The 27,903-nt window shown below is 41.1% G+C and overlaps 1 protein-coding gene across 2 annotated transcripts in view; it reads left to right on the top strand.

The window, feature by feature from the left end:
* The first annotated feature begins 3,028 nt into the window (after positions 1-3,028).
* The window catches only part of PDZRN4 (PDZ domain containing ring finger 4), a 227,524-nt gene continuing 202,649 nt past the window's right edge, over positions 3,029-27,903 (top strand). Inside the window, exons 1-3 of one of the 2 annotated variants that reach the window (XM_030959483.1) lie at positions 3,029-3,667; positions 5,997-6,083; positions 9,802-9,906. In XM_030959483.1, coding sequence (XP_030815343.1) covers positions 3,029-3,667; positions 5,997-6,083; positions 9,802-9,906 — 831 coding nt within the window. Of the gene's footprint in view, positions 3,668-5,207; positions 5,295-5,996; positions 6,084-9,801; positions 9,907-27,903 lie in introns of those variants that run through there. The other variant, XM_030959484.1, reaches the window with a different exon arrangement.

Raw genomic sequence — 27,903 nt, 5'->3', positions numbered from 1 at the left:
TTTGTGTGCTGGTAATGAGTTCCTTCAGAGCAGTTACCCCCACCAAAATCCTCCCTCAAAGAGTGTGTGTGTGTGTATATGTGTAGGTACCTGTGACTAAGGAAGAAAATGCTTTCTTATCTCAAATTGCTTTTTCTGCCTTACCAAGCAGAGCCAAAATGAATGTGTTAGAAGCTGTTGAAGACATTGGCTGATTGGGAGACAAGGCACTGCACATTTATTTGGTCTGTGACCAGGTTCAGCCCCAGTGTGGTGCTATCACAGCTGTCCCCAGTGTTCAGGAGAGCATTGCTGTTCCTATTCTCCTCAGCCGCTCTCCATCTCCCTAAATCTGCATGTCCCTCTTTGACCACCTCAGTGAACCCATGACTGTAGTGGCTGTATGAAACTTGGAGCTGTAGGTGCTGAGACCTTGGAGAAGCAAAAAAAATTATAATTATGTTGTCTCTTTAAGAATATTTCAGGATAGTATGAGGATTGTGTTTTTCGTTTCCTGATTACATCAGAACTAATAGGACTAATTGTAGGAATCATCCTTTGTAAGCACATTGGTAACATTTGCATGTATTTATCCATGTGTATCCATTTCCATGGAGGTCTGGTATGCAGATAGCTGTTATCTTTAGATGAGTTTAGTATATTTGTCTGTATTACAGGTTCCTGCACTGGAAAATTGCTTCTGCTATAAACCCAGTTGCCTGCGCTTCCATCTGTGCTGACATCATGGCAAAGAAAGATAATTTCTTAGTCCAGAGCAAGCAAAGAAAATGTCAACTTCCTGGAACTGTTTTGCCAGTGCATTGACATTATATCAATGCCCAAAGTGGGCCAGAAATGACAGACTTGTTTTTTTCAAGTATGCTTACCATAGGAATCCCAAACCATTGTTTAATTAATCACCTAATCTAAAGGGAGGTGAAAGGCTCCAAGGCTCAAACCTGGCTACCTCATTCCTATGACTGCATTTATACTGGTGAATAAAATGTGCCAGGGACTCCAGAAGGACTTACAGCCTTTCCCCTAAGCCTCCACCTCCCAAAGAGGGCAGCCACCTCAAACTATCTCTTGGCACTTGCCCCTGCAGGGCTAATGCTGTGTCCAGCTGTGGTTTGGGAGGCTGCTCACACATCTCAGCTAAAACCATTTCAAGCATCACACTAACAGAAGCAATACCAGCTTAACAGGTCATGAACCAGTGTCAGGGCCTTTTCTCTGCCCAGTTTAATTTATGAATGAAGACATTACTGCTTGTGCTCAGGCCTGAAGTTCTGGGCCATGTATAATGAAGTCAAAGAGGTACGTTGGGAGCCTGGGAGACAGAAGAGGACATAAACAAATAATGAGGCCAAATTAATAGTTAAACTCAAAAATAGAGAGGAGGACACTATTTAAAAATAATTTTCTATAACATTTTGGATGACACTGATTTGACTCCATGAACAAAGCAATTAAAATCAATGGATAGATGATTAAAACTAGTATGAATAGCACAATTAGTTACTCAAGGTGTCTGATTTCCTTTTTCATGTGGTAGAATGTGATTTTGATCTGCATTGAAATATTGGATTGTAGTGCATTCTCTTTGAGATGAGACATTATTTTATGGTGCAGTTCATTTTCTTATGTATTTCATGGCCATGGTAATCCAACAAAAACTATGGGTTTCTCTTTGGCAAGTCAGAAAGAGTAGATTGGTCATGCTTCTCAGTAATAATTGTGTCTGTAGATGTTCTGTGAGGCATTGTGAATCTTTCTTTAAGTCAATCATGAGTATACACAACAGATCTGCTACCCCAGATTCAGTTCTAGGGGCAGATATGTGCAGAGTTTTCCTTCTTGCTTTGGGGGGAAAAAACGTCTCTATTGCCCACATGATGTCTTTTTAGTCACAGAAAAGAACCATTCATTAGTGGGTCTGAAAAGCCCCCATGGTTTTCCCAGAGGGATGCTCCTGAGATTCAGAGTTTGAAGTAGAAATTGCAGAACTGGTGAGGACACACCCTGACTCTACCTCAGAAGTTGTCAGCCCAGGAAATAACCTGTGATCGAGCCTGGACAGACCAAACCTGTCATCCTTTCCAAAAATAGTGCTGTCTGATCCATACATGAAGGAGTCCACTGAAGAAACCCCTCAGAGACCTCCATCCCTCTCTGCTCTGGGAGGTTTTCCACAGGACTGGGGGCGGCAATCTGTGTTTTCAATAGTGAAGTTATGTGGGGAATGTGTTAGGGGTTTCATGTTTCAGTGTATGTTGTGGGTTGTGCAGCAATGAAGGGGTAGAATCCAGGCGGCTATTGATCCTAACTACGCTTTTCTAGACTTGGCTGTGTTTTAGGTTTTCTTTAAATGAAAGTGTTGTTTATACACATGCTGTAGTTTGAGGGAGCTCAACAAGTAATTTTCTTATCGTGACTTATTTCCTTTATGATGTGGTAACAAAGAGAGCGCTAGTACAAGGGATTTCAGAATTCGGTGCCCTGACGGATATCCCAAAACGGGAGGAAAAGAGAGGAGGAAGCCTTTTGGAGAGACATGAACCAGGCGTGCTCACATGTGCGCGTTATTTACCAGCACAAGTGTGCATCAGTCAGAGCCTGACCGATTCGCTGTCCCGCAGCCTTTCAACTCCCTCCCTAAGGGACCGCGACCGTAGCGCAGCCCCGAGTGCCCGGCCGGGGACACAGCTCTCCCGCCGGGACAGTGCCCGCCCGGGAGGGCGCTGGGCTCGGCCGGGCGGCGGCGCGTCCCCGCGCCTCGGTCCCTCGCCCCGCCGCGCAGCGAGGATGCCCCGGGAGGGCGGAGGTGGTGCCGGGGCTGGGCGTGGGGCGGCAGCGCCGCGGAGAGGGAGCTAATGCGAGAGGGTGGGGAGAGCCGCCGGGATCTCCGTCTGGGCGCTGCCGCCCGCCTCTCCCGGCGCAGCCCCGCTCTCCGCCCGCCCCTCGCCGCCGCCCGCCGGGAGCGGCTCCAGCGGCGCCGGGGCCAGGCCGGGGTCGCGGCGGCCCAAGTTTGGCGGTGCCCGGCCGCGCCATGGGCTTCGACCCGTCGCGGTTCGCGGGGCCGGTGGCGGCGGAGCTGCAGTGCGGGCTGTGCGGGCGGGTGCTGGAGGAGCCGCTGTCCACTCCGTGCGGGCACGTCTTCTGCGCCGGCTGCCTGCTGCCCTGGGCGGCGCGGCGCCGCCGCTGCCCGCTGCGCTGCCGGCCGCTGGCGGCCGCCGAGCTGCGCCCCGTCCTGCCCCTCCGCAGCCTCGTCCAGGAGCTGGAGGTCAAGTGCGACTACAGCCCGCGGGGCTGCGGCCGCACCGTGCGGCTGCGGGAGCTGCCCGCCCACCTGGCGGCGTGCCGCTACGGCCCGCCCGGCCCCGCCGAGCCGCAGCCCCCGGCCGGGCACCCCTCGGGCCGCTCGCCGGGCAGCGCGGCGGGGCAGCCGCGGGCGGGCGGGCACCGCTGCCTGCGGGCGCTGCGGGGCGGCGGCGCCCCGGAGCCGGGTCAGGAGCTGAAGAGGGAGGCCCTGCGCTGGAGCAGGAGGGAGAAGTCGCTGCTGGCGCAGCTGTCGGCGCTGCAGAGCGAGGTGCAGCTGACGGCGCGGCGGTACCAGGCGAAGTTCGGCCAGTACATGAGCCACATCAGCAGCATCGCCCGGGACCTGGCGGGCGGCCAGCCCGGCAAGGTGAGTGCGGCGGCAGGGATCGGCGGGGCAGCGCGCCCCGGTCCGCGCCCCTCCAGCTGTGCCTTCCTCCAGCCTGCTTTTCCCTTTCCCGTGCCCGACTTGTGAGCCACCGGCCGAGTGACGGGGCGAGATATGCCTCCGGGACCGGCAGTCACGACCACAGCAGTTCGGGACCCAGCCCGATCCTGCTGTCCATCCCCCGGGCGATGCGAGCCTTCACTCGCCTCTTACGGGGAGATAGATATACCCGCCGGACCCTGTTGTCAGATGAAGAGTTTTATTTTCACTGATTTTTTATAACACCTCCACTGGGGACACGCTCCTTGCCTGTCCCTCTTCGGTAGCCGAAACCCCGTGCTGCGGTGAGCCCAGCGGTGCTTGGCAGAGGCTGCGACCGAGCGCTTGCTCGGTCGGAGAGGATGGGGAAGGGGCGGGAGAGGAGATGGCTGGGCTGGCAGCTGGCAAACGGGTCCTGGCTCCTCCGATCAGGGTGTCCACATCAGACCGCTCCGCCTCGCAGGGACCCAGCTGCTCTTGCTGCTCATTTTGCACCAGCTGGTACTGGCGGCAGCTCAGGGGCGTGGAGCTGGCTTTTAACTTTTATTCGAGCAGCTGAGAAGTTGTCTTAAAAAACCTGAGTGTAAAATTATTGTCGACAGTGGAAAGGATGGGGAAAGGACAGCGAAGCTTCGTTAGAACGCTGTGACAGCTACCGCCGTTGATAAGCAGAGGTCGGAGCAGTGCTGCGCTCTCCCCTCAGGTCTGAGGGCATTGCCCAGAGACTGACACGCTCCTTAGGTAAAACAAACCATGCGAGAATTGCGGTGAGCTGGCTTCACTTGCTGTGATGGAACTGTTGGTTTTTGATTCCTGCCTGGGAGCTCACTGTGCAGGCTCAGGCATTGCTGATTGCAGCCGTGGTGAGAAGTGTTTTAATGCAAAGAGTTCTTATTTCTACCTAAATCTACGCGGGCTCTTGGGAAGCAAAATCCCAGGTGGAAAAGGTCAGCAGTGAAACTCACACCCGAAGAAGCAATGTAGTGTGCTGGGCATATGCCTGCTGCATGGAAAATGAGAAAGGGGACGTTGTTTACAGGACACCAGAATGCCTCAGAATACAGGTCTCACAGGTCTTCGTGGCGTTGAGTAACTCTGAAAACTTGAGTAATTTTTTTTTTTTTAAGTTTCCTCTGGTTAGCTAGTCCGTGAGGTTTAGAGAGGTGTGCTCATGCACTTGCTTCATCTCTTGGCAGATGAGATAAGGCCGCGTGGAGTGGGCCAGCAGTGACTGCTAGGGTGGGGTGTGGGGGAAAGCGGTGGCTGAAGAAGGGAGGGGAGATGTCGGGGCTGTCGGTGAGGAGCTGGAGCTGGAGCTGGAGCCGGAGCTGGAGCCGGAGCTGGAGCTGGAGCTGGAGCTGGAGCTGGAGCTGGAGCTGGCCGAGGTGCGGGACGGGCGGGAGCGCCGCTCCCCCGCGCTGCCGGGAGGGGGCGCTGTGGGCGCTGCCGCCCGGGCATCGCCACCGCTCAGAGCCGGGGAGGAAAACGGTCCGTGCAGTAAAAACGCACGGAATTAAATTCAAATCTACCGTGCGGGCATAAAACACGTCACTGAAACTGTTAATAAAATGTGAGTTTCAGCGTAAAATAAGATAACTTGCTGTGCTAAAGCCTTCAATTTTTAATTTTTAAAAAATTTTAATTATTCACCTGTGCGCTGAAGGAAAAGATTTTTCTTTTCTCATTTTTAGCTTTTACTCCGTTTATGCTTCTCAGTGTCTGCTTCATATTTTAAGCCTTTTTTTCAGAATACAACCCATATTTTTACAGATGTTTTGGATTCTTTGTTTTTGGAGAGAAAAAGTTTGGGATAAAGAGCTGTTTTTCAGTTTCTCTTTGTTCTCTGAAAGTTGATTAAAAATGTGTACTGGTAGGACTTTGGGGTCTGAAAATTAGAATCTTGTGTATTTTAATCTGTATGTTTAATATGTTAACACTTATAGGGATTTTATGTTTATAGAGACTTCCAGACATTTGGAGCTCTGACTTTTTTCAGTGGTGCCAAGCATTCCTCATACCCAAAACCTGTCCTTTTTTTCTGTTCAGCTGGAGATAACTGGAGATAATCAGGTGTTACCTGCTAACTTTTCGGTGAATCATGACTTTTCCTTTGTTTTTTTTTTTCCAGTGCCAAGTCTTTTCAGCCTAGTTTTCCTTCAAGCCTTATCTTATATATTCTCCAGCTAAAAATCTTACATGCAATAATGTTTTCATTTAATAACTTCTTCTTGAGACCGTGTTCTTTAATAGTGTTTAATCTCTTGCTTCTTAGGGAGGAGTGCGCAAACCATTGATGATCATGTTACACCGAGAAAATGACACTTTGGGATTCAATATTATAGGAGGACGACCCAATCAGGTAATGCAAAAAGTAACTGTAGGAGACTTTTACTGTACACACTGTTAATTAAGAGTAACTTTTGATGACAGTAGGTATGGAATCTGTTCTTCTGATAGAAGAACTGTTTATCATCAGGTATACATGGAGTCATTGTTTGGAGGATGTTATCTCATGAGAATTGTATTATTCTCATTTTTTGGAAGGGTGTTCATAGTGTTTTTGCTTTAACACTTTAGGCTAGTTTACTCTCAGTTCCCATGTGAATAATATGTACTCATGCAAACTATTCAATGGAAATCTCTGGACTACTTGTAAAAGTCATTGTTGCAGGATTAAGCCTTTGGAATTTTGTGAAACAGCTTGCCTTTTTTTTGAGAGAGGAAAATTTGCTTCTATAGCTCAGATAGTTTAAACACATGTCTTGTTCTCACATGCCTGCTTTCAATTTTTCTTTATGAACTGAAATGGTTTTCGCCAATACTGAATCTTAATCTCATCTGTCTACTTTTAAAAAGTTCATTGCAAACCATAGAATATGCATAAGGATCACTAGCCCCCACTTAGAATATACAGATGAATATGCTTGCCTTTTTTTTTACTTCATCTTTCCAAAAGCATTAATCAGGACTGTTATTACATATGAAGGGTAAAGAAACCTGTTAAACTGGAAAATTAATAGTTGATTAAAAAGGGTTGGTAATAATTATGTACTGATCAGGTTCTTGTTAAGGGGAGAATTGTAGCCTTCTAGTATTGTTGAGGAGGGGAGTAGGACCCTGTATATTAGTTTGGCAATCTTCTGCTCTAAAGCTATATTTAGTGGTGCCAAAGAGTCTGTTCCCATCAGTCCACTCTCTGTGCTCCAGTTACTGTTCCCTCTGGGTAAATATCAAGACCAGCAGTTATCAGATGATGGGGCTGTAAATCCAAAGCAAGAGTTTCTTAGATTTTTCTAGTGGAAGGATGAGACAGCAGGTGGCTGCAAGTTAAAACACACATGCCATGATTATGTTCATATTTGAGTATAGCAGTAACAAAATTCAGACAATCTTTAGTTTGGATTGCATTGTGATGTCTCTTATTTGCATCTCTAGGAGAACTGCAGGGAAAAGGGAGAGTGTGCTCAGTTTTCTTGGGATGGCAACTGAGCTTCTTTAAAGGACTTAGGTGCTGACAGTGCATACTGCAACAGTGATAAGTATCACAAACTGTCAGACTTTCTGACTTAATATTTTGTGATTTTTAAGGAGTAAATGATAAGTATATGAATGTCTGTAGCACTGTGTGTTGAGAACACTGCCAAATGGAGAAAAGGAAATTAATTTCTAGTAACACTCATATTTGGAGACAGATTGGTGAGGTTGGAGGCAGGGATGGTTGTCAGGTGGTTTTGAGTATTTGAAATTCAATTTGGAGATTCCTTTGTGTTTTGTCCTTATTTTGACAAATGTGACTACTGCAGGCTTTTGATTGGCATTTCCAGGTATCAGTGGGAGACTCAGTGTAGCTGGAGCTGAGAACAGGAAAAAATGCTTGAGGTGACTCAAAAAGTGAAAACACAAAGTCCTGCTGAAAAGCTTAAATAGTGGAATAGGAGTTGTTAAAAAGGCAAAAAGAGTTTATGAAGGTGTTCTGTACATTCAGGCTGTCCAGGGGAAAAGTGCCCTTGTGTGAAACATTGGCTCTTGCAGCAGAAGAACAGAACAGTGATGTCTCTATATTAGTCATGTGCTTGAGGATGTGTTCTCCATCACCTTATTTGTGTTTTACAAGTGCAATGCAGCTTTTTTCCATTGGAAAGCAGGTGACTCTTGGTAACTTGAGTAATGCACATAGATACTTTGTGTTGGCTGTGTTTATTTTCAGCCCATAATAGGCATCCCCACTGTTTGCCTTCTGCCTGAAGGAAGGAGGAGAGGAAAGGAACAACTCATCATAGGATCATCTTTTATTTTGTCAGAAAGGAGCTTGCCTCTCATGAGTGTGCTCCTGCGAGGTGATTCATTGTTCTGAGGGAGCAAGGCTGCTTTGATGAGCCCCAGCTCTGTCTGGCTGGGAGGACTGCTTCCCCTGAGGAGGCCACATCAAAGCCAGGCTGGAGGGAGGTGTGCTGCAGGCACAGTTGCTGCACAGCCCCTGGGCTGGGTGACAGTGCTGGAGCTCAGTGTGCCCTGTGCTATGTTTTCCTGTCAGGAGTGGTGGGTACCAGCACATGCAACTGATGGGGACCACAAGCCAGACTGAAATGCCCTTTTTTTTAAACAGGTCATAGATTGCTTTTGAAAAAGTCAATGAAAATTCTGATGGAAAGAAATACAGTTTTATGTGGGTGAAGGTGCTATAATCTAGCTTTTTGTTTTCTCAGGTTAAAACCAAACCACATCCCTCTTGTATTTTCACTAATGGCCATTATATTTCTTTTATCAGTGTTTAATTTCTCACTGCCTAGATGGGAAGTCAGTGGAAATCTACTTGTTCATAATTTCAAAATATTGCTAGAACTGTTGCTGTGTTTCCCTTTTGCCTCTTTCCTGACATATATGAGTCTCTGTGAAAAAGGGGGGGGGAAAGGAATTTATGAAAACATAGTCTGACTAATAGTTTGCTGAACAAATATTTCTTGACCTTAAATCTGCCTGGGTCAGGTCTCCGTAGGAGTGTTGCCACATTGTGTAAAGTATGTTTACATATGTCTTCACAGTTTTCTTAATAGAAAAAGTTATAAAACGTTCTCCCCATGAGTGTATAGGACCTAGACCTGTGCACACATGAACTGTGCTGTTGGTCAGGGATTCACCAGTCACAGAAGGAAAATAGGCATCATCTAAACTGCAATGCAAAGTATAAATCAGCTGGGAAAATATTCCTTCAGTTATTGCTAGCTACGTTGTTATTTGTATTAACACTTAAAACCCTGTAAGTAGGCAGTGAGTGCTTGACATTAGTTCTTTATTAATAATTATTTAAAACTACTTTTAATTATCATGTGATGAAATAAAGTAATTCCAGCATGTACAACAACATCAGTTATATTGTTGCAGCTGTGGTAGATAACTTGTCTGTTTTAAATTTGACCTTATGTGAGTTCTACTTAGTGTTGCATAGAGATCAGCTGGAGATGGATTCTCTTTTTGTCCACAGCTTGTCTGTGTGGATTTCATAGTTGAGCAAGTTTTCAATCTCCCATGTGAATAGGATTTATGAGGTTAACCAGTTCCAACCAAATCCTCTCACTGTTACATGCCAGCTATCTAATGTCACTTTGTTCCTTGGAGCTTTATTTTCAAATGCAGTAAGGCAGCTTGCAGGCAGCGGTACTGCAGGGGCCATTTTCTTTCTGAGAGAAACACTTGTGTATCCATTTTTATGGGTGTCTTCCACTGCGCATTGATGTGCTAGTCACTGGCTGCTGTGAAGTCTGAGGTTTGCTCCAAGTATTTCAGCTGGGATCGGATTACTGTTGCACACTGTGTCTCATTTAGACTAAAATATCCGGAAGTAAATGGATAATCTTATAAAAATTGCTGAAATAGTTCATTTATTCTGTCCTTTTGATTAATAGCTACTTTGTGTTAAGCAAGTTAAAAAAATCTCAAGGAGCTTAATTCAAGGAGCTAAAAAGAATGAGCTGCATATTTCAGGTGCATTTACATTTTTCATTGCTGCTGATTTTGGTACTATCTCAATTTTTGTACTAATGTGGCCCTCTTTGCAATTTCCCTGTTGCCTGATACAGAACAACCAGGAGGAATCTGCTGAGGGAATTTATGTGTCAAAAATTTTGGAAAATGGACCTGCAGACAAAGCAGAAGGCCTGCAAATTCATGACAAGATTATTGAGGTAAGAAAGAACCCACACCAATGGATTAGTCTGTCATATTATCAGATTAATAAAGGATTTTATGGCTTTCACCCTAAGTAGTTGTAATTTTCCTCTTTTGCTGTGTCTGAACATGATTCTTGTACACTGAACTGCTTGAACATTTCTTAGAATTAAAGAACAAGATGGATTTTTCCAACAAGTAGTAAATTTACTGGTATTGGGATTAAGCTGATCTAGGTGAATCAAAGGTGTCAACACTTAAATAGCAAGCAGTAGAAGCATTTTGTGTTTCTTTTCATTAAGTTGAGAAAGAAAATGAATGACTGAAAATTCACAGGTTTAGTGAAACTGATTTTGTCCTGTGGAGGGACTGTTATTTTCATGACTCTGGGACAAGGCAGAGAAGATGGCTTGCTAAGCATTGCTGTGAAACTTAAGCAATTAGAGGAAGTACTTCCTGCTGTGTGATCAGAAGAAGATCATCTGTTGTTCTCGCCTGAATCACTACAGCACTTTCATGGTCATGTAATATGCTAGCATAGAATTTCCAGTTTGCTCCTGCATTGTACGCAGTTTTTCTCATAAAATAACTATAAATAATCAAAGAAATCAGTAAGTCAGTTGATGTCTAGCCTGCATGTGTACCTGTAATTAGCCCTGTAAGAAATCTCAGAGGAGCAGTTTCCAAGGGTACTGAAATAGGTTCCTTAGGGTGCTGCCAGGATGGCATTTCCCATCCCAGCCCTGACCCAACTCGCAGTGACAGCACCTTCTGCTGGCTGCTGGGTTTGTTTAGGCCATGCCACTCCAGCTTTGCACGTTCAGGGGAGGTTTAGAAGCGTGGTGTGAACTTGCAGTGGGATGGGTGTTTGAACAAAGACACATGAAATAAGTGGCTTGGAAGACAAATGCAGAATTCTGCTGCTGGTTTCTTGTGTTATATACCTGCTAATGACTAAAAGCTTAAGCTAAGAGTGTTTGAATGCTGGCATTACTTTTAATGCTGGGAGCCTAGAGCAGTGTGTGAAATCAAATGAATGTATTTTCTTGGAAGAATAAAGCTTATGCTCTTGGCTGGCAGATACATCTGTCTCTAGGAGACACCAAGTGGGCTGAGCAGAATTTAACTTGCAAGATACCTCTTATTTCCCTAAGGTATACAAAAGCTTTGAGATAAATTTTTTTTTTTTTTTTGGAACAGCAGCCTTATGCTGTAAAGATCTGTTTTCTTCTGACATTACTATTTCACTTACCACATTGTGTTTTGGGGTTTTTTTTACAGACTGACCAGCTATGTAGTTTCAGACATTTGCTCAACATTCCCTGCTTTAATGTGCTTTTATAGTGCCTTGGTTTTTTTGAAGACAAAATGAAGTGGTTTTGGAAGAAGGAAGAATAAAATCACAAAGCAGCATTTATTATATGTGAGGTCAAATCTCCAAATGTCACCATAATTGATGCTTGATTTTTACTTGTTGAAAAATTCTGGCTACATAAAATCATATTGAAACAGATTTCAGTTCTGTGTGATGTTATAGGTCCAATCTAGCATAAATATTCATACAGATCTGAATGGAGCACCATATTAATATGCAACAGCTTGGTATATAACTTTTGTATTAGTCAAGCCTTTAAAAATATTTTGGGTTAGTCCAAAATTTCTAGTATATGTTTCAGTGTTTCAAAATTTATTAGACCAAAATAAAAAGAGGAGGAGAAATGAAGTAATTATTCCTCCATGCTAGATACAGGAAACAGCTAGAGTCAGAACATTGAATTTTTCATTGCCCATGCATAGCTTTCAGTGTCTTCTTGCACTGGGATGCCCTGACAGCTCTGATGTGGTTTGTTGTGAAAGATCATTCCGAAAACTTTTGCTGTGAGGAAATAATCAGGGCGGTGTAACTATTTCAGAAATGTTGGCAGGTATATGGAATATGAGTTTTGGTGAGAAGTTGATAGGAAGTGGGACTTCTTATTGTTTGCTATTCCATTTTTTTGTGATCTGATCTAATGGGTGATATTTTATGGGGTCATTCTTCCATAATCAAGAGCAGAAGGAACTGATGTTATTTGAAGAGCCTTTGATAGCTTAAATCATTTGTTTGGCAGTGGGATGCCCAGGGTGCTTCTAGCAATGTGTATCTAATGGGATAATGGACAGAACTATCCCCTTAAATCAGAAAATCTGTTCTCAAGGCGTATGGCTAAATAAAGAAGGTAATTTGTTTCAGTGGTTTATCACGTTTAACAAAAATTAACTGCACATGGCTGACTGTGGTGAGTTTTGCGCATTGCAGATGACCATCTCGTGGGCAACCTAGTGCAGCAAATGGATTTCACAGTGCTATGGCACTGGCAGATGGAATTGAGAGCAAAGGCTAGTAGAAAAAAAGTAGTGTTGCCTTTTATTTTATACATATCATTATCTATGCAGCAACATTGCCAAATAATTAAGGTATTTGAAAGAATGCCAAGAGAAGGAATCAGATTTCTTCCTTGAGGGTATTTATTCTAAATGTAAAAGTGCCACACAAATGACTGGAGTTGCTGGAAGTTTTTGAGATCCATATGCCCAGGATATAGACCCTCTGACACTTTCATTTGAAGAGGGTTGGTGTTTATTTGGGTTTTACCCTCAGGGAAGCATATTTTGTGCATGAGGACCTGAAAGCTGAAACAGATGCCTGTGTGCTGGCAGCATGGTGGTGCTTGAGAGTGACAGGGTGACAACCCCATATCCCCTGTGTCTAGAGACTGCATGGGGGACGGTCACAGGACCCTTGCTGATTGTGTTCACTGTTCTGCTGAAGAACAGGTTTCAGGCACAGCATTACTCTCTTTATTAAAGGTTAACCCCTCTGTGAAAAAATTACTTGTTTATGCAGTGTGAAGCTGACCTGGGACAGTGATGTGCACTTTGAGGTGTGTATATTCCCAGGAATTCTATTATAAGCCCCAAATGATCATTATTTAGTCATCAAGAATAAACCCTTATTAATTACTTCTATGTAGCAGGTTCCTGCAGATGTTATGGTCTTCTGATGCTTTTAGAAGTTTATATCCAAAAATCTAGCTCCCTCAAATTGACACTGCATCATGTTTTCAAGGACTACAACTGTTCACATTCTGTAAAATGCATCTCCTAAAACTAGATGCAGCACTGATATCTGTGACTCCCAACATGAAACTCTTGGATATGAGCAGTAGTGTAAAGCCACCCGAGCTCTACCTTTTGGATCTCTGCCTTCTTCCTTTCCTCCCTGCCTCTGAATCCTGTCAAGAGGAGACAAACAGCATGCAGTGCACAGGGCTGTTTATTAGTCTGTGCTAGTTCAAAGAATTCTGTTTGCATCTAGGAGAAAATTATATTATTAAAGTATGTTTAGAATGGTTCTCATTTATATAGCTCAGCATCATTTTACCTCCCCTTTACTGCATGCTAATCATTCCTACTGAGTAAATTCATTGCTCATCTCTGTTCATGCTTGATTACCTCCTCAAGGCAGCATAAAACAGCTATGACCCTTAGCAATGTTACTGATACACACAAGTGTTTCACCTGCTGGTTTTTTATCTGTACTTGTAGTTCTGAGCAGTTAATGCTGAAAGCAGCTCTTTCCATATTGACGAAAACTTGTACCTCAATTTGCAGACAGTTCAGCTTCACATAAATATGGCACAACATTGGCCAGATCTCCAAGCACAATACTTAATGCCTAGTTATCAAGATAACCAGAACTAGTTCTTTGAGTTGTTGCTTGGTTTTTTTTTTTGTTTGTATGATACTAATTTTACAGATTTTGGTATGTGGTGTCCTCTGTTTTTAAGCCCAGCTTTAGAATAAAAAAACAATCCCATGATTGTTTTTCTCACAGTCTTCCATTCTGTAAGTCACAGTGTCTTGCAGAATATTCTTTAATAATTTCAATGTTGTACAGAAAATATATCACCAGGACAGAATTTGCAATCCAGATAGCATTTCTGTTGGTTTTGTTTGTTTTTTTTCTTTAAAATAACATTTTTTTCATCAATTTGAGGAAAAGGAGCAATTAACATTGCCGAAGTAGATTTGCCGTATGACAGAACAGCAATGAAAAACGTTGTATGCAAATAGAAAGGGCTAGTTTAAGTCCAAAATATTCATATGTGGAACTGTAAGCACATCATCCGCTGAAAAGCTCAAGTGTTTTTCTGTTCCTTGCACTGCAAGGAAAAGACTTCCGTTCTTTAACTCTCAAGTGAAATGAGAATATTGGTCCTTCTACATTTTAGTCAGTTGATTCTCATGGCTTAAGCAGGCATGATGGAGAAGAAGGGAAAGGAAAGCATTTTTAGTCTGGGATCTTTAAGTCTGAAAAATGAGACAGATGCATTTATATATCATGACTATGAATTTTGTTCATGCAGCCCGAGCTCCATAAGTGAATGATAAATAAGGCTTCATCCTGTATTCCATGTTTCCCTTTGTTCTTTCCAGTTTTTTGGAGAGTATTCACACAATGGCTTTGAAGCACATGTCAGCAAAGCCAGTTTCAATAAAGATGAAGTCTTAAGGCTTATCCTGGCAGAAGTAACTTGCATCTGCTAAGTGCCTACACAGAGACTTTTTTAACTATTGCCAGACTGCTGACTGTGCTGTGTGTCAGTCTTGTGATGTTTTATCTTCTGCATGTTTCTGTCATTACACTCACTATGTTGCTCAAGCAAAATCTTTGATACTAGTAATGTTTATTTGGCTAAGAATCTCCAGTGTCAGATTATGTCTGTAGAAATAGTGAGTCTTAAAATGTCTTGCTGGGATCATAGCCAGAACATTGGGATGACTTTGAAACAAAGCCGCACAAGATGTGGCCGGTAAAATCTGTATGGTAGCTAAGAAAGCTTAATAAAACAACTAATTTTAGTGGTGTAGCTTTCAGCGCATCAAAGTATGCCTTAGCTATATTAATTTCTCTTAAATCTGTAACAAATTCAAAATATTATGTTGCAGGTAACCAGGTTTGGCACCTGCAATCATTAGATAACTCCTAATTAGTGTGAAAGATCCCTGGCATAATAAATTAGTGAAACCACAGGCTTAGAAATGTCTGTAGAATCTTTTCACCTCTCCCTCACCTGTTGAGATACAGGTTTTTGGACACCTGTAATCCTTCATCTGTCTGAGTAGATTTTTTAAGTTGGGTGTGACCTGGTCTGTATAACTTCAGTTGAATTGGAGCTACTGCCCCCAGTGGCTTTTTTACTTATCAGAAAGCCTCCAAAAAGCAAGAGATCCTGGTTGTGGTCTCTGCCTAAAAAGGACAGAATTTAGCTGTCCAGGTAATTGCTCTTTTTGCTAAGGCAGACGCTCTCCTGTGTTAGACCAGCATCCACCCATCCTCCTCAAACAGAGCTTGGTGCCAGCAGGTGTTTAGAGAATCAGGATTATCCAGAGGTAATCTGGTGTGAAATAGACACTAATTCCAGGGAGCTGTATCTGAACACTGGTCCTGCCCTTTTCCAGGTAAGTGCTTGTGACAATACATAAGAATTTCCCTCTTTCTTCCACAGTCTTGTGTCTTACATGACACTTTTTATAATGATATTTGTATTTCTAACTTCACAGTGCCTTGACTTTGGGAGGGGAGATAGCAAATGCTGATAACCTGGAAATCCTCTACCTAGGACACTTTTTAAAATGTGATAGGTGAGGTTCTCTGATTGAATAAATACCAGTACTTGGGGTTTTCCTCCTCTGTGTTTTAACTCAAGCGGCAAGTGTTAGCTGTAAGTGGTTACTGCTGCTGGTACCCTCTGTCAAAAGGCCATGAGGGCTGGATCTCTTGCAGGTGGAGGAACTTAGTATTCAAGGTACTGTCTGTTCTGAAGTTGACTGTGGTTATCCTAGAATGCCTGAATTCTGTAATTCAGTTCACAGCTCAGTAGTCTACCTTTGACTGGACTTGCTACAGGTCTTTAGAGGTGCCTGCATTCCTCTCTGTTCACGGAAATAAAATGCAAATATTGTGTCTAGAGAAACAGGTTATGTTCCTTCCAAAAAGCATTTAAAATTCTAGAAATTCACTGTGTTAAAAAAAAAAAGAGACTTCTATTTTTCTGTGACCTAAAACCTTTTGGGTTTTTTTTGGTGAAGTATATTAGTCTTACTAAGACTTCACAAAATGCTTTCTGTCCTAAAGAACAGGAAGAAATAAAACAAATTATATTTAAGAAGTGGTGAAATTCGTCTAATATAAATAGTGAATGACAAGATTTTATGAACAGAAATTCACTATTTGATCTCTTAGTTGACTGAATAAAGTCTTATATCCATAAAGAGGCAAAATATTTGATACTTTTTGATACTTGTGTAGCACAGCATCATGAAAAAATTTTAAAATGCCTTGTTTTCTAAGAGGTGGGGTCTTTTAAGCTGACATATAAACTAAGAACTTGCTGTGGATGCAGCTTTAGAGGGGGCCAAGCCTATAGGAGGGTTTTCCATCTGTATTTGCTTGGTCTTGTTCACAGAGAAACCAGGCACATGTGCAAGTATAATGCTGCGTTGTTTTTGTAAAAATATGTCTGCTTACAGTGCTTTTATCTAAATAATGAGGGAAATGCCAAACGTGGTTGGAATATGACCATCACATGAGCTCTCCAACTAGTTTATTTGCAGAGTTGGTGTATTTGACAGATAAGACAGTGTTGTCCTTTTCTGTAAGTCTCTTCAGGTTGGCAGTCATGGATCTTGGTCAGCGAGGTGCTCCCAGTATGCAAAGAAAATCGATGCTGTAGTAGCTGGAATGGCACAAGGCAGAAGTAACAGTGGGAGAGTATTTCTAAAATGTGACCCAGCATGAAAGAAGTCAAGAGAGTATGTGAAGTGGAAGTGGTGAAAATCATCTTCTACCCTGTTTTTTTACTCTACTTCTACCATGCTGGGTGTTTGTTTAGGCAACTTAGGTTAGGCATGATGAAAGAGGCTTCAGGATCTTGCATGCTTCAGGATCTTTTGCTCTGACTCTGGGGGATCTCTACAACAGATGGATCACTGTAGGAGTAGAAGAGAAAGAGTGAAGTAGAATGTGTAAGAAAAAGGAAAAATGGGAAACTTTACAATTGAAGAGTACCAAGCACCAATCTCGGGTTTTCGCAGAAGTCCTTTCTAGTGCTTGCTCATAAATAGGAAGTGTAGAAGAAATGGAGGGCATGTAGGAATAGGGGCCACTGAATTGTCAAATTAGATCATCTATACACACTGTCATGAACTCTGATAGGTAAATGAGGGGGAACAGTACTGGAGCAGAACTATGATAACTGTACTGGGCCTGCAGAGTTAGGCAGTTGCTAAATTGGCAACTCAGAAATGCTGTTAGGTAGGAAGGATTTTGGTTAACCTGTGGAAGAGCTGAATAATGTAAGAACCTGCAAGATCCCATAAATGGTGTTGCTACCATGGGCCACAGATCCCTCAGCATCATGTGAAGGCCTGGTCACACCCATCTCCTTCAGAAAGTGTCTGATCTCACCCCTGTGGAATAATGTGTCAGAAATTTGGCAAGTTGAAGCTTAGCATCTTCCTAGATGTCCTGTTTGATCTTGACTTTGCTGCATGTCATCTTTCTCTTCCTTTCCATGAGTATTTTTGGGGTGAGTTTCTTAATGGTTTAAGGTAAACCTTGCAAAACAATGAGACCTGAGCATCTTTCCATCTTGCCTAGCAGCCAGAGCAATGCAGTTTTATATGAAACTGAGGTAGTAGATTTAGAGGAAATTTTGTTTGTGTGAGGTGTTCATTAAACACTTTCAGGAATGCATTAAACATCTTGTCTGACAGCTGTCAAATGCTGTTGCTTTCATCCCCTTCCCAGGACGAGAAGGGCATATGTAGGGGAGTGTTTTGTTTAGGAATTTTCCAAATATTTGCATACACATATATTTACATGTCAGTGTCTATTTATGTTAGAGAAGACAAGATCATAGAAATGTATCTTTATTGCTGAAGGTGCAAGGTTTTGTGTGAAAACCCTTCTCTTGGGTCTTTGCTCTGGGAATGATCTTGGGCAGCACTCAAGAAAGTGCTTCCTCATCCATTGATAAACCAAATCTTCATGACAGCTGGGCTGTAGGTTGTGTACCATTGCCTTGGTCTTGCTCCAAGTCTGTCTTAGAGATGTGGTGAACTTGATGGTTGCTGTGGAGCTAGGTACCCTAACCTGGTGAACTATGGAAATCTGAGAGCAGGAAAGGCATTCTCCAGTGACTTTCCTTGGCCTTGTCAATCACATAGAGAGCAGAAAAGGTCAGAAGCTCCAGAGAGGACTTTAGGAGGTATCAGGGAGATCTAACCCTTTGAGGCTGATGTGATCAAGACGAATGGGAGTAATTGATGGCAAGCCTAGCTATGGAAAGCTCTGATAAAGTCTGAGACCATGCTGAGTTTGGTGCTTAGAGCTGAAGGATGTGCGAGGAAGCCACGTCTCTCACAGCACATGCTGCTGGCACCCAGAAGCTCTTGGCATTTTCAGAAAGTGAAAAGAGCCTTCTTCTGCCTTTCATGAAAGTTTCTCTTTATTGCGGTTGAGACAACTTCACAGTCAGAGGAGTTGACAGCTTACATGTGTTGTGCGAATGCAGAATCTTCTTAAGTCACTGAACTGATTGCTGCAATCCCAAGAATATGAGTTCCAAGGGCTTTGATCTCTTCTTTTTCTTAATCAGCTAGTTATATTTTTAAGGAGTAGGTAATCACTGTTGTCTATAATTGGAGGTTGAATGAAAAAAGCCTTTATTGTCTTCCAGTGCTGAAATGTTCTAAATGAAGTAATTATTCAAGGCTTCACATAAAAAATTAATGATCCAGTTTCTAAGCTGTGAAATACAGGAGTGTGTTGAATGGGAGAATGTTCCTCCTTAGAACTTTTGAATAGGAGTATTAAGAAGCATGTACAGCACTGTGCTTTCCAAATGCTTTGAAAATAAAAGTGATAATGTTAAAAAAAATATTTCTTTGGTAAGAAGTTACCAAATTTAAACTCCAAAATTAAACTTCCAAAACTTCTCTCTAAAAATTCTGCAGCTTTTAAAGCCATACTGTTATGGGAAAACCAATTTTCTTATCGACAAGAGCAGATGTGGTCACTTCAAATCACCAACAAAGACTATACTTAGTAAAACCAAATATACTAAGCAAAGTACATTTGTTACTAATATGCAGACGTTTTGGTAAATATATGTCTTGTTTGGAATTGCAAATGTAATGTAATTTTACAACATTGTATCTAGACCCAGCTTGATTGAATCACAGCTGCCGCAGGAAAGGAGTGCAGACTCAACACCATTTCTTAATTATTTTTGAAGGCATTTTCTTTATGAAATATTGTTGACAAAATAAATCATGGCTCATATGTTTATTTACATAGAAAGTTTATACGTGTTATTTACAGGGTACGCTTTTACATATTTTTTTCTTTGAGGAAAATATTTGTCTTTCAAGTAGCAAGACTGGGAAATAGAGAGGGAATGGGAGAAATGACAGGAAAAAAATTTAGAACTCTTGAAATCCTGCTGATTTCTACTTAGTTTTTAAGTAGGGAAACCTTACTTGAAGATCACTGTATCCCAAACACCTGTTAAATGGTTTAACAACTTTAAAATTGGATGACTTCTGATTCTCTGTGTCTAGAAGAGGTCACCCAGTGTGGGAGAAGTTCTGAAATGGGTTGCTGGAGAATGTGAGGGTTTTTCCCTTTTTCTGTCTTCCCCTCCCTATTTGGAGCATCCAACATTTGAGAGACCCAGAGGCTCAGAGCTTGCTCATCTGTTTCCAAGTACAGTCTCCCAATCTTGCATTTGTTTCTTTAACCACGCTGATCAAGAGGGTAAATATCTGAAGTCCTTCCAGCAGCTTGTGGGAAGAAGGCATGCTATTTTAAATGGAAGAGATTTGCTGTCTTGAGTGAATTAAAACATCTGGATCCCTACACTTCTCTGTTACAGTCTGATTGATTTAGGCTAGTCTTTGGCACATGGCAAACATGGAGCCATATGGTCTTCATGCTGTCAGCAAGATTTTTGAGCACATACCTCTCTGTGCCTGGCTCCCAGCTTTCTCTGGTAGCTGCTACTGTGACCTAAAAGATAAATGTTCCAGGAGCTTTCAGGCTGTTGTGCCCTTCTTGAGCAGATTAGCTGCATTTTTTTGAGGTGCACAATGTCCAGCATTTGGACTAGAAAGCTGAATCCTTCACTTCCCCTGCAGTGCTCAGAGCCCTGATCCAAATCAGATGCCTCGTGCTATTGCCAGATGTGCAGCAGCACTTTCTGCCTTACACTTTAGGTCGATAACTTACACTTCTAACTTGCAGTTACATTGCATGTTGTTTTTCTTTAAATTTCTCCATAAAATCTCCAAGTGCTTGGCACAACCACTTTTTGATATGCTCTAAGTGTGTGATTATATGGAAAACTGACTGTTTTGAGGAATTTTTAAACAGAAATTTGCTTTCTAGTTATGAGGAGAATGGTGTTAAAGCCATTATGCTCTTTCTAGCACACCTTTCATTTTTTTTTCTTTGAGTGGCAGGCAGAATAAGTATGATATTTTTCAAAAATATATGGGTTCTTCTGTGTTTCCAAATACTCAAAATGCCTTATTCTTTTTTTAAAAAGTATTTTTAATGATTTCTCTATTTTTCGTTTTTATTTAAAAATAGAGCAAAGAGAGTCTGAGTACTAGGAAAAATATTTCTATTTTTTTCAATATAAAAAGAAACTGGAAGAAGGAAAAAATGTTCATATAATTATTTTTTTAAAGAACTCTTACTACTGCTAGAATTTCTAATTTAATAAATGTAGACCACTGTTTTCAGCCTTTTTTTCTAAGTCACTTAAGTACTGTGCCCTTGTACGAAGAGTGTGGGGTTTTTCTGTATTTTTCGTTTCCTCCCTGCTATGGGGTAATGGAAATCTAAAAGATCACTATTCATCACTGAGCCCAGAGATTGAATCTTCTAATTAGCACTAACCACGGACAATATTTTAAAGATTAAAGAAGACAATGACATTTCAGAATAGTTTTCAGAGAGTGAACTGTTCAGACAGTGTTGTTAATACCTTAGCAGAGCTACTGAAAAGCAAAGTTTTCATCCAATTCCTTAAACTTGTCTTATGTTGGTCAGGACCCTGCAGTCCATTACAGCCATTCTGCTGAGGGCATTACCAAGTGTTTCAGGGAGTTTTAGTAGAAAATGAAGAACTGTATGGGTACATTATTGACTTCTTACATTGCATTTGTCTCTCTCTTTTTATGTACTTTAGAACAAAAAAATAACCACTCCTGCTTTCTTAAGCAGAGTTGCTACTTAGTGGATAAATACCCTGTCCTCTCAAAGAACTTGTCTATTCAGCTTTACGCCATTAAAGATCTGTTCTGACAGGAGAAGCTTGAACTCCATAATCCAGATGCTAAGTTTTTCCTTTGATTCATCCACTAAAAAATGAAACGAGACTTAAGAGACTAATGGATCGGATAGAGAAATGTGTGGTAGACTACTAAAAAACAGTGGAGTCCAATTATAAATTGCAAGCACCGTCATTGGCGCTGCTTTTTCCAATTTTAAATGAGTTGAGCTTTCCCTAAATTAATGTATTGCGCATTTTACCAATAAATGATTGGCCAAACCATGATGAATCCATGTTCTCTAAGTAGGAGAGCAATTATAAGTGATGTTCACCAGCCTGTGTCAAGCTATCTGCTTGACGTTTATTTGTTTGAGTGCTGATCATGTGTTCAAAGCACTGCAAAAAGCCCAACAAACCAATCTAAAATTAGAACCTAGAGCACACAGGACACTCAAGTTGGGATTCATACTGCCTATGGATAAATATCTCAACATTTTCTCATTCTCTAAGTATTGAAGAGGAGTTAGACGTCTTAGCAAATGTGATTAGTTCAACCTGAAATATTTCACTTAGTGATGTTTGAGTTAGGATGAGATTCAGCTGAAGCAAGTGTTTGTGATACATCTTAAACTTTCTGGAATTTTCACATAAACCAACATATTTTTAGTGCTTTTTAGTGCTTTTGAGGTTAGATTGTTAGGATAATGCTCTTTGTACAAAGGTCTTCACTATTTAAAGTCAGAACAAACTTTACTGAATCTTGTCTCATTCCAGAATGAATAAAATTTAAGAAGAAATAATATAATTTGGTTTGTTCTTTTTTGTATATTGTATCTCACATGGGTCTGATATTCCATTCTTCTGGAATTATATAATTCACTAATTAAATGGAGACTCATAATATGTAAAATGCGATCATAAGTACAAAGAGAGAAATTCAGGCACAAAACCAGGCTTAGAATATTCTTCCTATGCTGTGGTACTCCTGTTTGAGGTGGCCTGCTCCAACTCAATAGTCCTAATGTTACATTTCTCAATGTTACAATTTTCATTAAACTAACCAAGCAAAATAGGCATACAACTACAAGATCAAGATTTATTCCATGTTTCAGATATTTCAATTGCTAAATTTTGAACGTTGTTACTCAAAATCTGGCAGGAATTAGCATGAAAAAGGATGCAACTTGAAATGCTCCGGTTAAACCCTCCCTATTTAGGGACTAACTTTGAAATCACTTAACATATGGTTTCATGTCATATCCAGAGTTAATCTCTACATCTTTACAACTGGAGTAAAGTAAACCCAAGTGTAGGGTGGCAGTCTGTGTCCCCTGAGGGGATGGTTGGTGTACCTCTGGTTTAGCTGGCTCTGCTGTAGCAGAAGAACAAACCCTTGCGTCAGCTGAGGGCATGTGCCGGATCTCAGCTTTGACTGTTCCTGTGCCTTTGTGGAAGTCAGCAAACTCTGATACTGGCAGCTTGCGGAGGAGTCTGAGTAGGTGTTTGTGGAGCTTGGTGATGGGTTTTAGCAAGTGAAGGTGCAAATGTGTGTTTGAAATGGTTCAGGGCATCAGCCATCGAAAGCAGCAGAGCAAGGCTTCATTTTTCGGTAATCTTCAGAGAGATGAAGTTTGTTCTGAGAAACAGACTGTGCCAAGATTGAGAGGCTGGTACTGAGACTGAGACTCGTTTTGGCAAGAGAACAATAAAAACTATTGCTCAAAGTAAGAAATTTTATCTGCACTTTTGTTGCTTTTGGGTTTTCGTATTTTGTATAGAGATCTAAGTTACAAAAGGGAAGAAAGACAGCATCTTTTATCAAACTAAGACAGTTGTAAAATTTTGGAAGGGTTTTGGACAATTTTTTTTTTTATTAAAACTGTTATAGAGAGGTTTATTATGTATTTTTACTTAAGGTTATCTGAGTTTTTTGGTGTTTGTTTTTTTTAATTTTTTTTTTTAATTATTTTTTTGCTTTGTTTTGTTTTGTTTTGTTTTGGATTTTTTTTGGGGGTTTTCTTTAGACCAGACTGACAAATTAGGAGATGTGGGGGTTGCTTCCTGCAAAATAACATTTCCTTTTTTAGTCATCTTCATTGGTTTGTGTGTCCAGATTTTATTCTGGAATTTCATGGTTGGGTGTTTCCACTCAGTTTCAACAAGCATATTTGAGCACTGAATGAGCATATCAGGTTTTAGGATACACACATGGGAGATGCATTGATTCTGAGGATGCCTCTGTGGGGAGGCATTAAAAACTACACTGGCTGTTGAAGTACCTTAGAGCATTTGAAGGCTACAGAGAAAACAGGGAACGCTTGGCAGCAAAAGCACAAACACCAGTGTAAGCTATAATCATGAAATAGCAATCTAAAAAATGAGTCAGACTAAAAGAAAGTTACAAATGTTTAATGTTCAGTGTCAATGTTTAATTTTCAGTATCAATTTCCTATAATGCTTTCTAGTGGAAGGTCTTGTAGCATTTTATTTGATACAGTTCAGATATTAATGGGCTACCATGTCAGACACAAGGGGATAATATAAAAGGAACAGCTGAAGTTTTATCTATTAAACAGACTTTTTCCAGTCTGATTTTCTTTTCTTTACATGGTTTTTCAGCTGTGCAACTCTGGATATTATTTGACTTCCCTTGAAACTGTTTTCCTACTTCAGCCATTGTATGACTGTAAAACTGTGCTTTTGGGATGGGACTAAAAATTCCTTTTTTACAATTTGTGAGCTGTACCTTTCTGTGTTCAGAAGCAACTGCTATTGTTTTTCAACCTACTGTTTCACATGTGAGGGTTTGGAAGCGTTTAAGATCCAAAGGCCCTGTGAGTAACAAACTAGAAGAGAAGAGGCTATTTTCAGTTGGAAGGGACCTACTACAACCATCTAGTCCAACTGCCTGACCAGTTCAGTGCTGAACAAAACCTAAAGCATGTCATTATTTGAGTCTCTTTCTCAAAGTCTAAAACTGTAACCACTTTAAAGGATTTCTTTTTTTTTAAAGTGCCAGTGTTTGCATGAATACTGCAATACAACTTTCAGTCTGCATAAGGAGTGGTGGGGAGCAAAAGAGACTAATTTAAATGCATGCACATTATTTCCTCCAGCAACTCTTCAAGAAGTTGTGAGATTTTTAAACGGTTTTGTAGAGTTCTGGTAATGTCTTGTCTTATTGCTCCAAACTGAGATAGTAATGCAGTGGTTAGAACTCTTCTCTTTGTGGATAACCAAGAAAATGCACGTGTTCTCCTGAGGTTACAGGTCTGTGCTGGTCTTTGAAAAGTTTTCTGGGGAGTCTGTGCATTTTGGTGTTGGGGACTTGCATAGAGAAGCAAACTGCAGTGAAATCTGCAAGCGTGTACCTTGAGGTGAATCAGACACACTTTAACATTTATTTAAAATATTTCAATTGCTATATCCATAATGACATGTAAATATACAACAAATGGATGTTTATATGTGTATATATAGTTATCCAAAATCACCTGCGAGCTGAGGAAGTTCAGTCTGGCATAAGTATTTACATTTACTTTTAAAGTTTATTAAAAATGTTTCCAGACAATTTGTGTATTAGGTGAAAGGGGTTTTTTTGTCATCTTGTTAATCCTTTTTTTCAAAAAAGAGCAATCAATGCTTTTTAAATCTTAAATAACATTGGTCTGTTAAACACAAATGTTCTATACTAATTGAAAGCCATGGGCAAATGCAAAGAATAGTAGACCTATGTGTTTTCTTCTTACTTCATACTTTTATCTGAAATCTTACTGTAGGAAATATTTCTTAGTTGATTTTGAGAATAGAGAAAATGTTTTCAGTATTTCTGTGTAAAATCCTACTGAAAATATTTCAAAAACTTTGATTCCTTCTTGCACATCTGTAATCATTTCTGTTTTTCACATAATGCTCAGACCACTGCTTGTTAATGGCAGTTAGTTGAACTGGAGAAATAGTGACACTTTAATTGTATTTGTCTTTATTTCCTGGAGATCAACTCTGTTTTTCTTCCCCTCTGCTCATGCACCTGGCATCTTTTCTCATGTTCTTGGTGCAGAAGCCTTCAGCTCTGAGTGAGGGACCACAATAATCTGAAAGAAACTGTTATCTGTTCTTATTTTTTATGCACTTGTTTGCTGTTGTTTGATAAGGCTGTTAGAGCTGTCAGTAAGGTCAGTAAGGAGAGGAAGGTAGGTGGTCATGCTCCTGTGTGCAGGGTGGGGCAGGAGATGCTAGGAGAGCCTGTGCAGCAGCAATTGGAGAAGAGTCCAGCACTCTCCAGTCTTGTTATCAGCAGCTTTATGTAGTTAATTAATGAGTTTAATTCTTGTCATTTCCTTATCTTCTGTGATCTTAATTGCTTGGCAAACACTTTGTTTTACTGTGTCAGGGTTTTGCATTGAGAACCTGACATTCATTTGAATTTTACTTTATTGTTTTCTTCTCTTTTACATGAGTAAAGTCAAAGTACAATTGAAAAAGCCTTCACAGCATTGCAGGTGGAGAGGTCTTGAGTAGCTCCTGATATTTGAGTTGCTCTGTTAGTACAGAGGCAGGTTGAAGAGCAGCTGGTGGGGTCTGTGTCATATAAATTTGTTTTGGGATGATTCCTCTGAAGGAAACCCAATTGATTGGGATCTGGGCCCAAACAGTTGGAGCTGGATCCAGCTGAAAGGCTGGATCAATGGATAAATAACAGTACTGTGGAGTAAAGCCATGGCTACTCCCCATTGTCTAGCTGGATATTCTATTAGTGATTCTATCCATAGAATGCTCATTTGTTCAAAGTAGTCACACAGACTTACTGTCCTGAACAGATGCATTAAGAAACAGAGGACGTCAGCAAGATGAGGACTGTTGCAGGATCTGCCTCCTTTTTCCTCAGTGCTGTGTTACACACTGCTGCTTAAAGAACAATATACTGGGTGCTCAGAGGCTACTGCTTATGCAAATATTTGCAATAGCTGTGGAAGTGATTCTATAAAACTGTTCTTGGATCATTGTAGAGTTCAAAATTTGAGTGATTATGGCACAAATTGACTTGTGATAAAATGCTAAGTGGCTATAGTAGTATATTTCATTCATTCTGTTTCCTCACTTTAAATGATTAAATACTCTAGTATTGATGAACAAATTTGCCCTTTTAGTAGGAGGCATTTATACTATTAGTAATTTTATTACCATCAAGAAACTCCAAAGGAAATATAAATATTTCTGTAGACATTGCTGTTTAATTTTCTATAAATAAGGCTTTCAAGTTTACTTTTATTGTAGAAGTTTTGTTGAATTCAGAGACTTGTTTTAAAATTTATGACAAAAGTAACGAGTATCTCATCCTTCAAAAAACCAGTGTGCACAATTAATTGAATGCATGCATTTGCATACACATGCAAGCTGTATCACATACCTTTGTTTTCATACCTGATTTTGATGTAGACCACCCCATTTCATGGGAAGCTGGCTGAGGTCTGTGTCATTTCACACTAGGTGCTGAGTGTTGCAAGTGACTGACCTGCAGGAACTGCCTGAAGGTGGAAATGGAGCTGCTGTGGTGGAAAAGCTTCCAGGAACAGCTGGAAGCTCCTGGGTTCCCTGTGGCAGCACCCATTGCCATCAGCAGCATTGCCATTAGAGTCAATCTGTGCTTGCTCTCAAGGCACTTGTATGGAGAGACAAAATCAAAATATACAGATCCTTGGTTTTACAGATATAAGCAGATTTGAGACTGATAAAAGACCTTAGAGAAGCTTGGGTAATGCACAAAGCAATATTATTCAGACTGCAATGAATAGTATCCTCTGGTTTCATGTGCTGGGCTGGAGCTCTGGTAACCAAAGGATGATGGCTCTTTCCTATGGCCTCCCATGCTTTGGTGTGGAGTATAGCTCACCTGCTAAATCTACTCTTGCAAGTGTTGAAACTGCTTGGGAGGCAGTGCTGTAACTTATGCCTTCCTATGAGTCTGCTACTCATTAATTATTGCTGATCTTTTTGTCTAATCATAGCTTTCACTCCATGGATTTTGTCATTAAAGAGTTAAGGAGTTTTCGGAAGCAAGATCTACAGGCCATGGTGCATAATGCTAATTCAACAAGATTGTGACTTCCTCATAGTGCAAACATGCCTCCCTACCTCCTCTTTTTTGATTTACTTCATTCAATAATGTTAGCTGCCGGTGATGTTTAATTAGTTTAATTACTGTTGTTGATCCTGTCAGGAAGTTTCCTTGGGTTGATACAGAGAATTTCTAATGCAACTGTTTAATATTGGCTTATGGTTGATTATAAATTTGAAAATATTGTAAGAGTCTGGGAAATCCAGATAATAACACTTGATAATAGTTTTAATGCTTAATCAAGCTGATTATTTTAATTTACATATATTTCCTGAAAAGCCAGCACTGATTGAGAATGACAAATGTTAGTTTCAGATCCTAGAGGTCCTTTGAAAATTAGGAAACAATTGACTTATCTGGGTGTGGACATCCAAAAAACTGGGAGACAAAGCTATGCTGCTGAGTCATTCGGTGAATCAGATTTACCCGCTGATAAGAAATGGGTTAGTGAATGTGTTTTAACAAAAAGGACATGGGGAGTGAGGTGAGAAAACTTATGCTGGTTGAGT

The sequence above is a fragment of the Camarhynchus parvulus genome, chromosome 1A (assembly GCF_901933205.1).
Source record: "Camarhynchus parvulus chromosome 1A, STF_HiC, whole genome shotgun sequence".
In the NCBI taxonomy this organism is placed as follows: domain Eukaryota; kingdom Metazoa; phylum Chordata; class Aves; order Passeriformes; family Thraupidae; genus Camarhynchus; species Camarhynchus parvulus.
The sequence above is the reverse complement of the archived record's forward strand: the minus strand, read 5'-3'. Positions and strand labels throughout refer to the sequence as shown.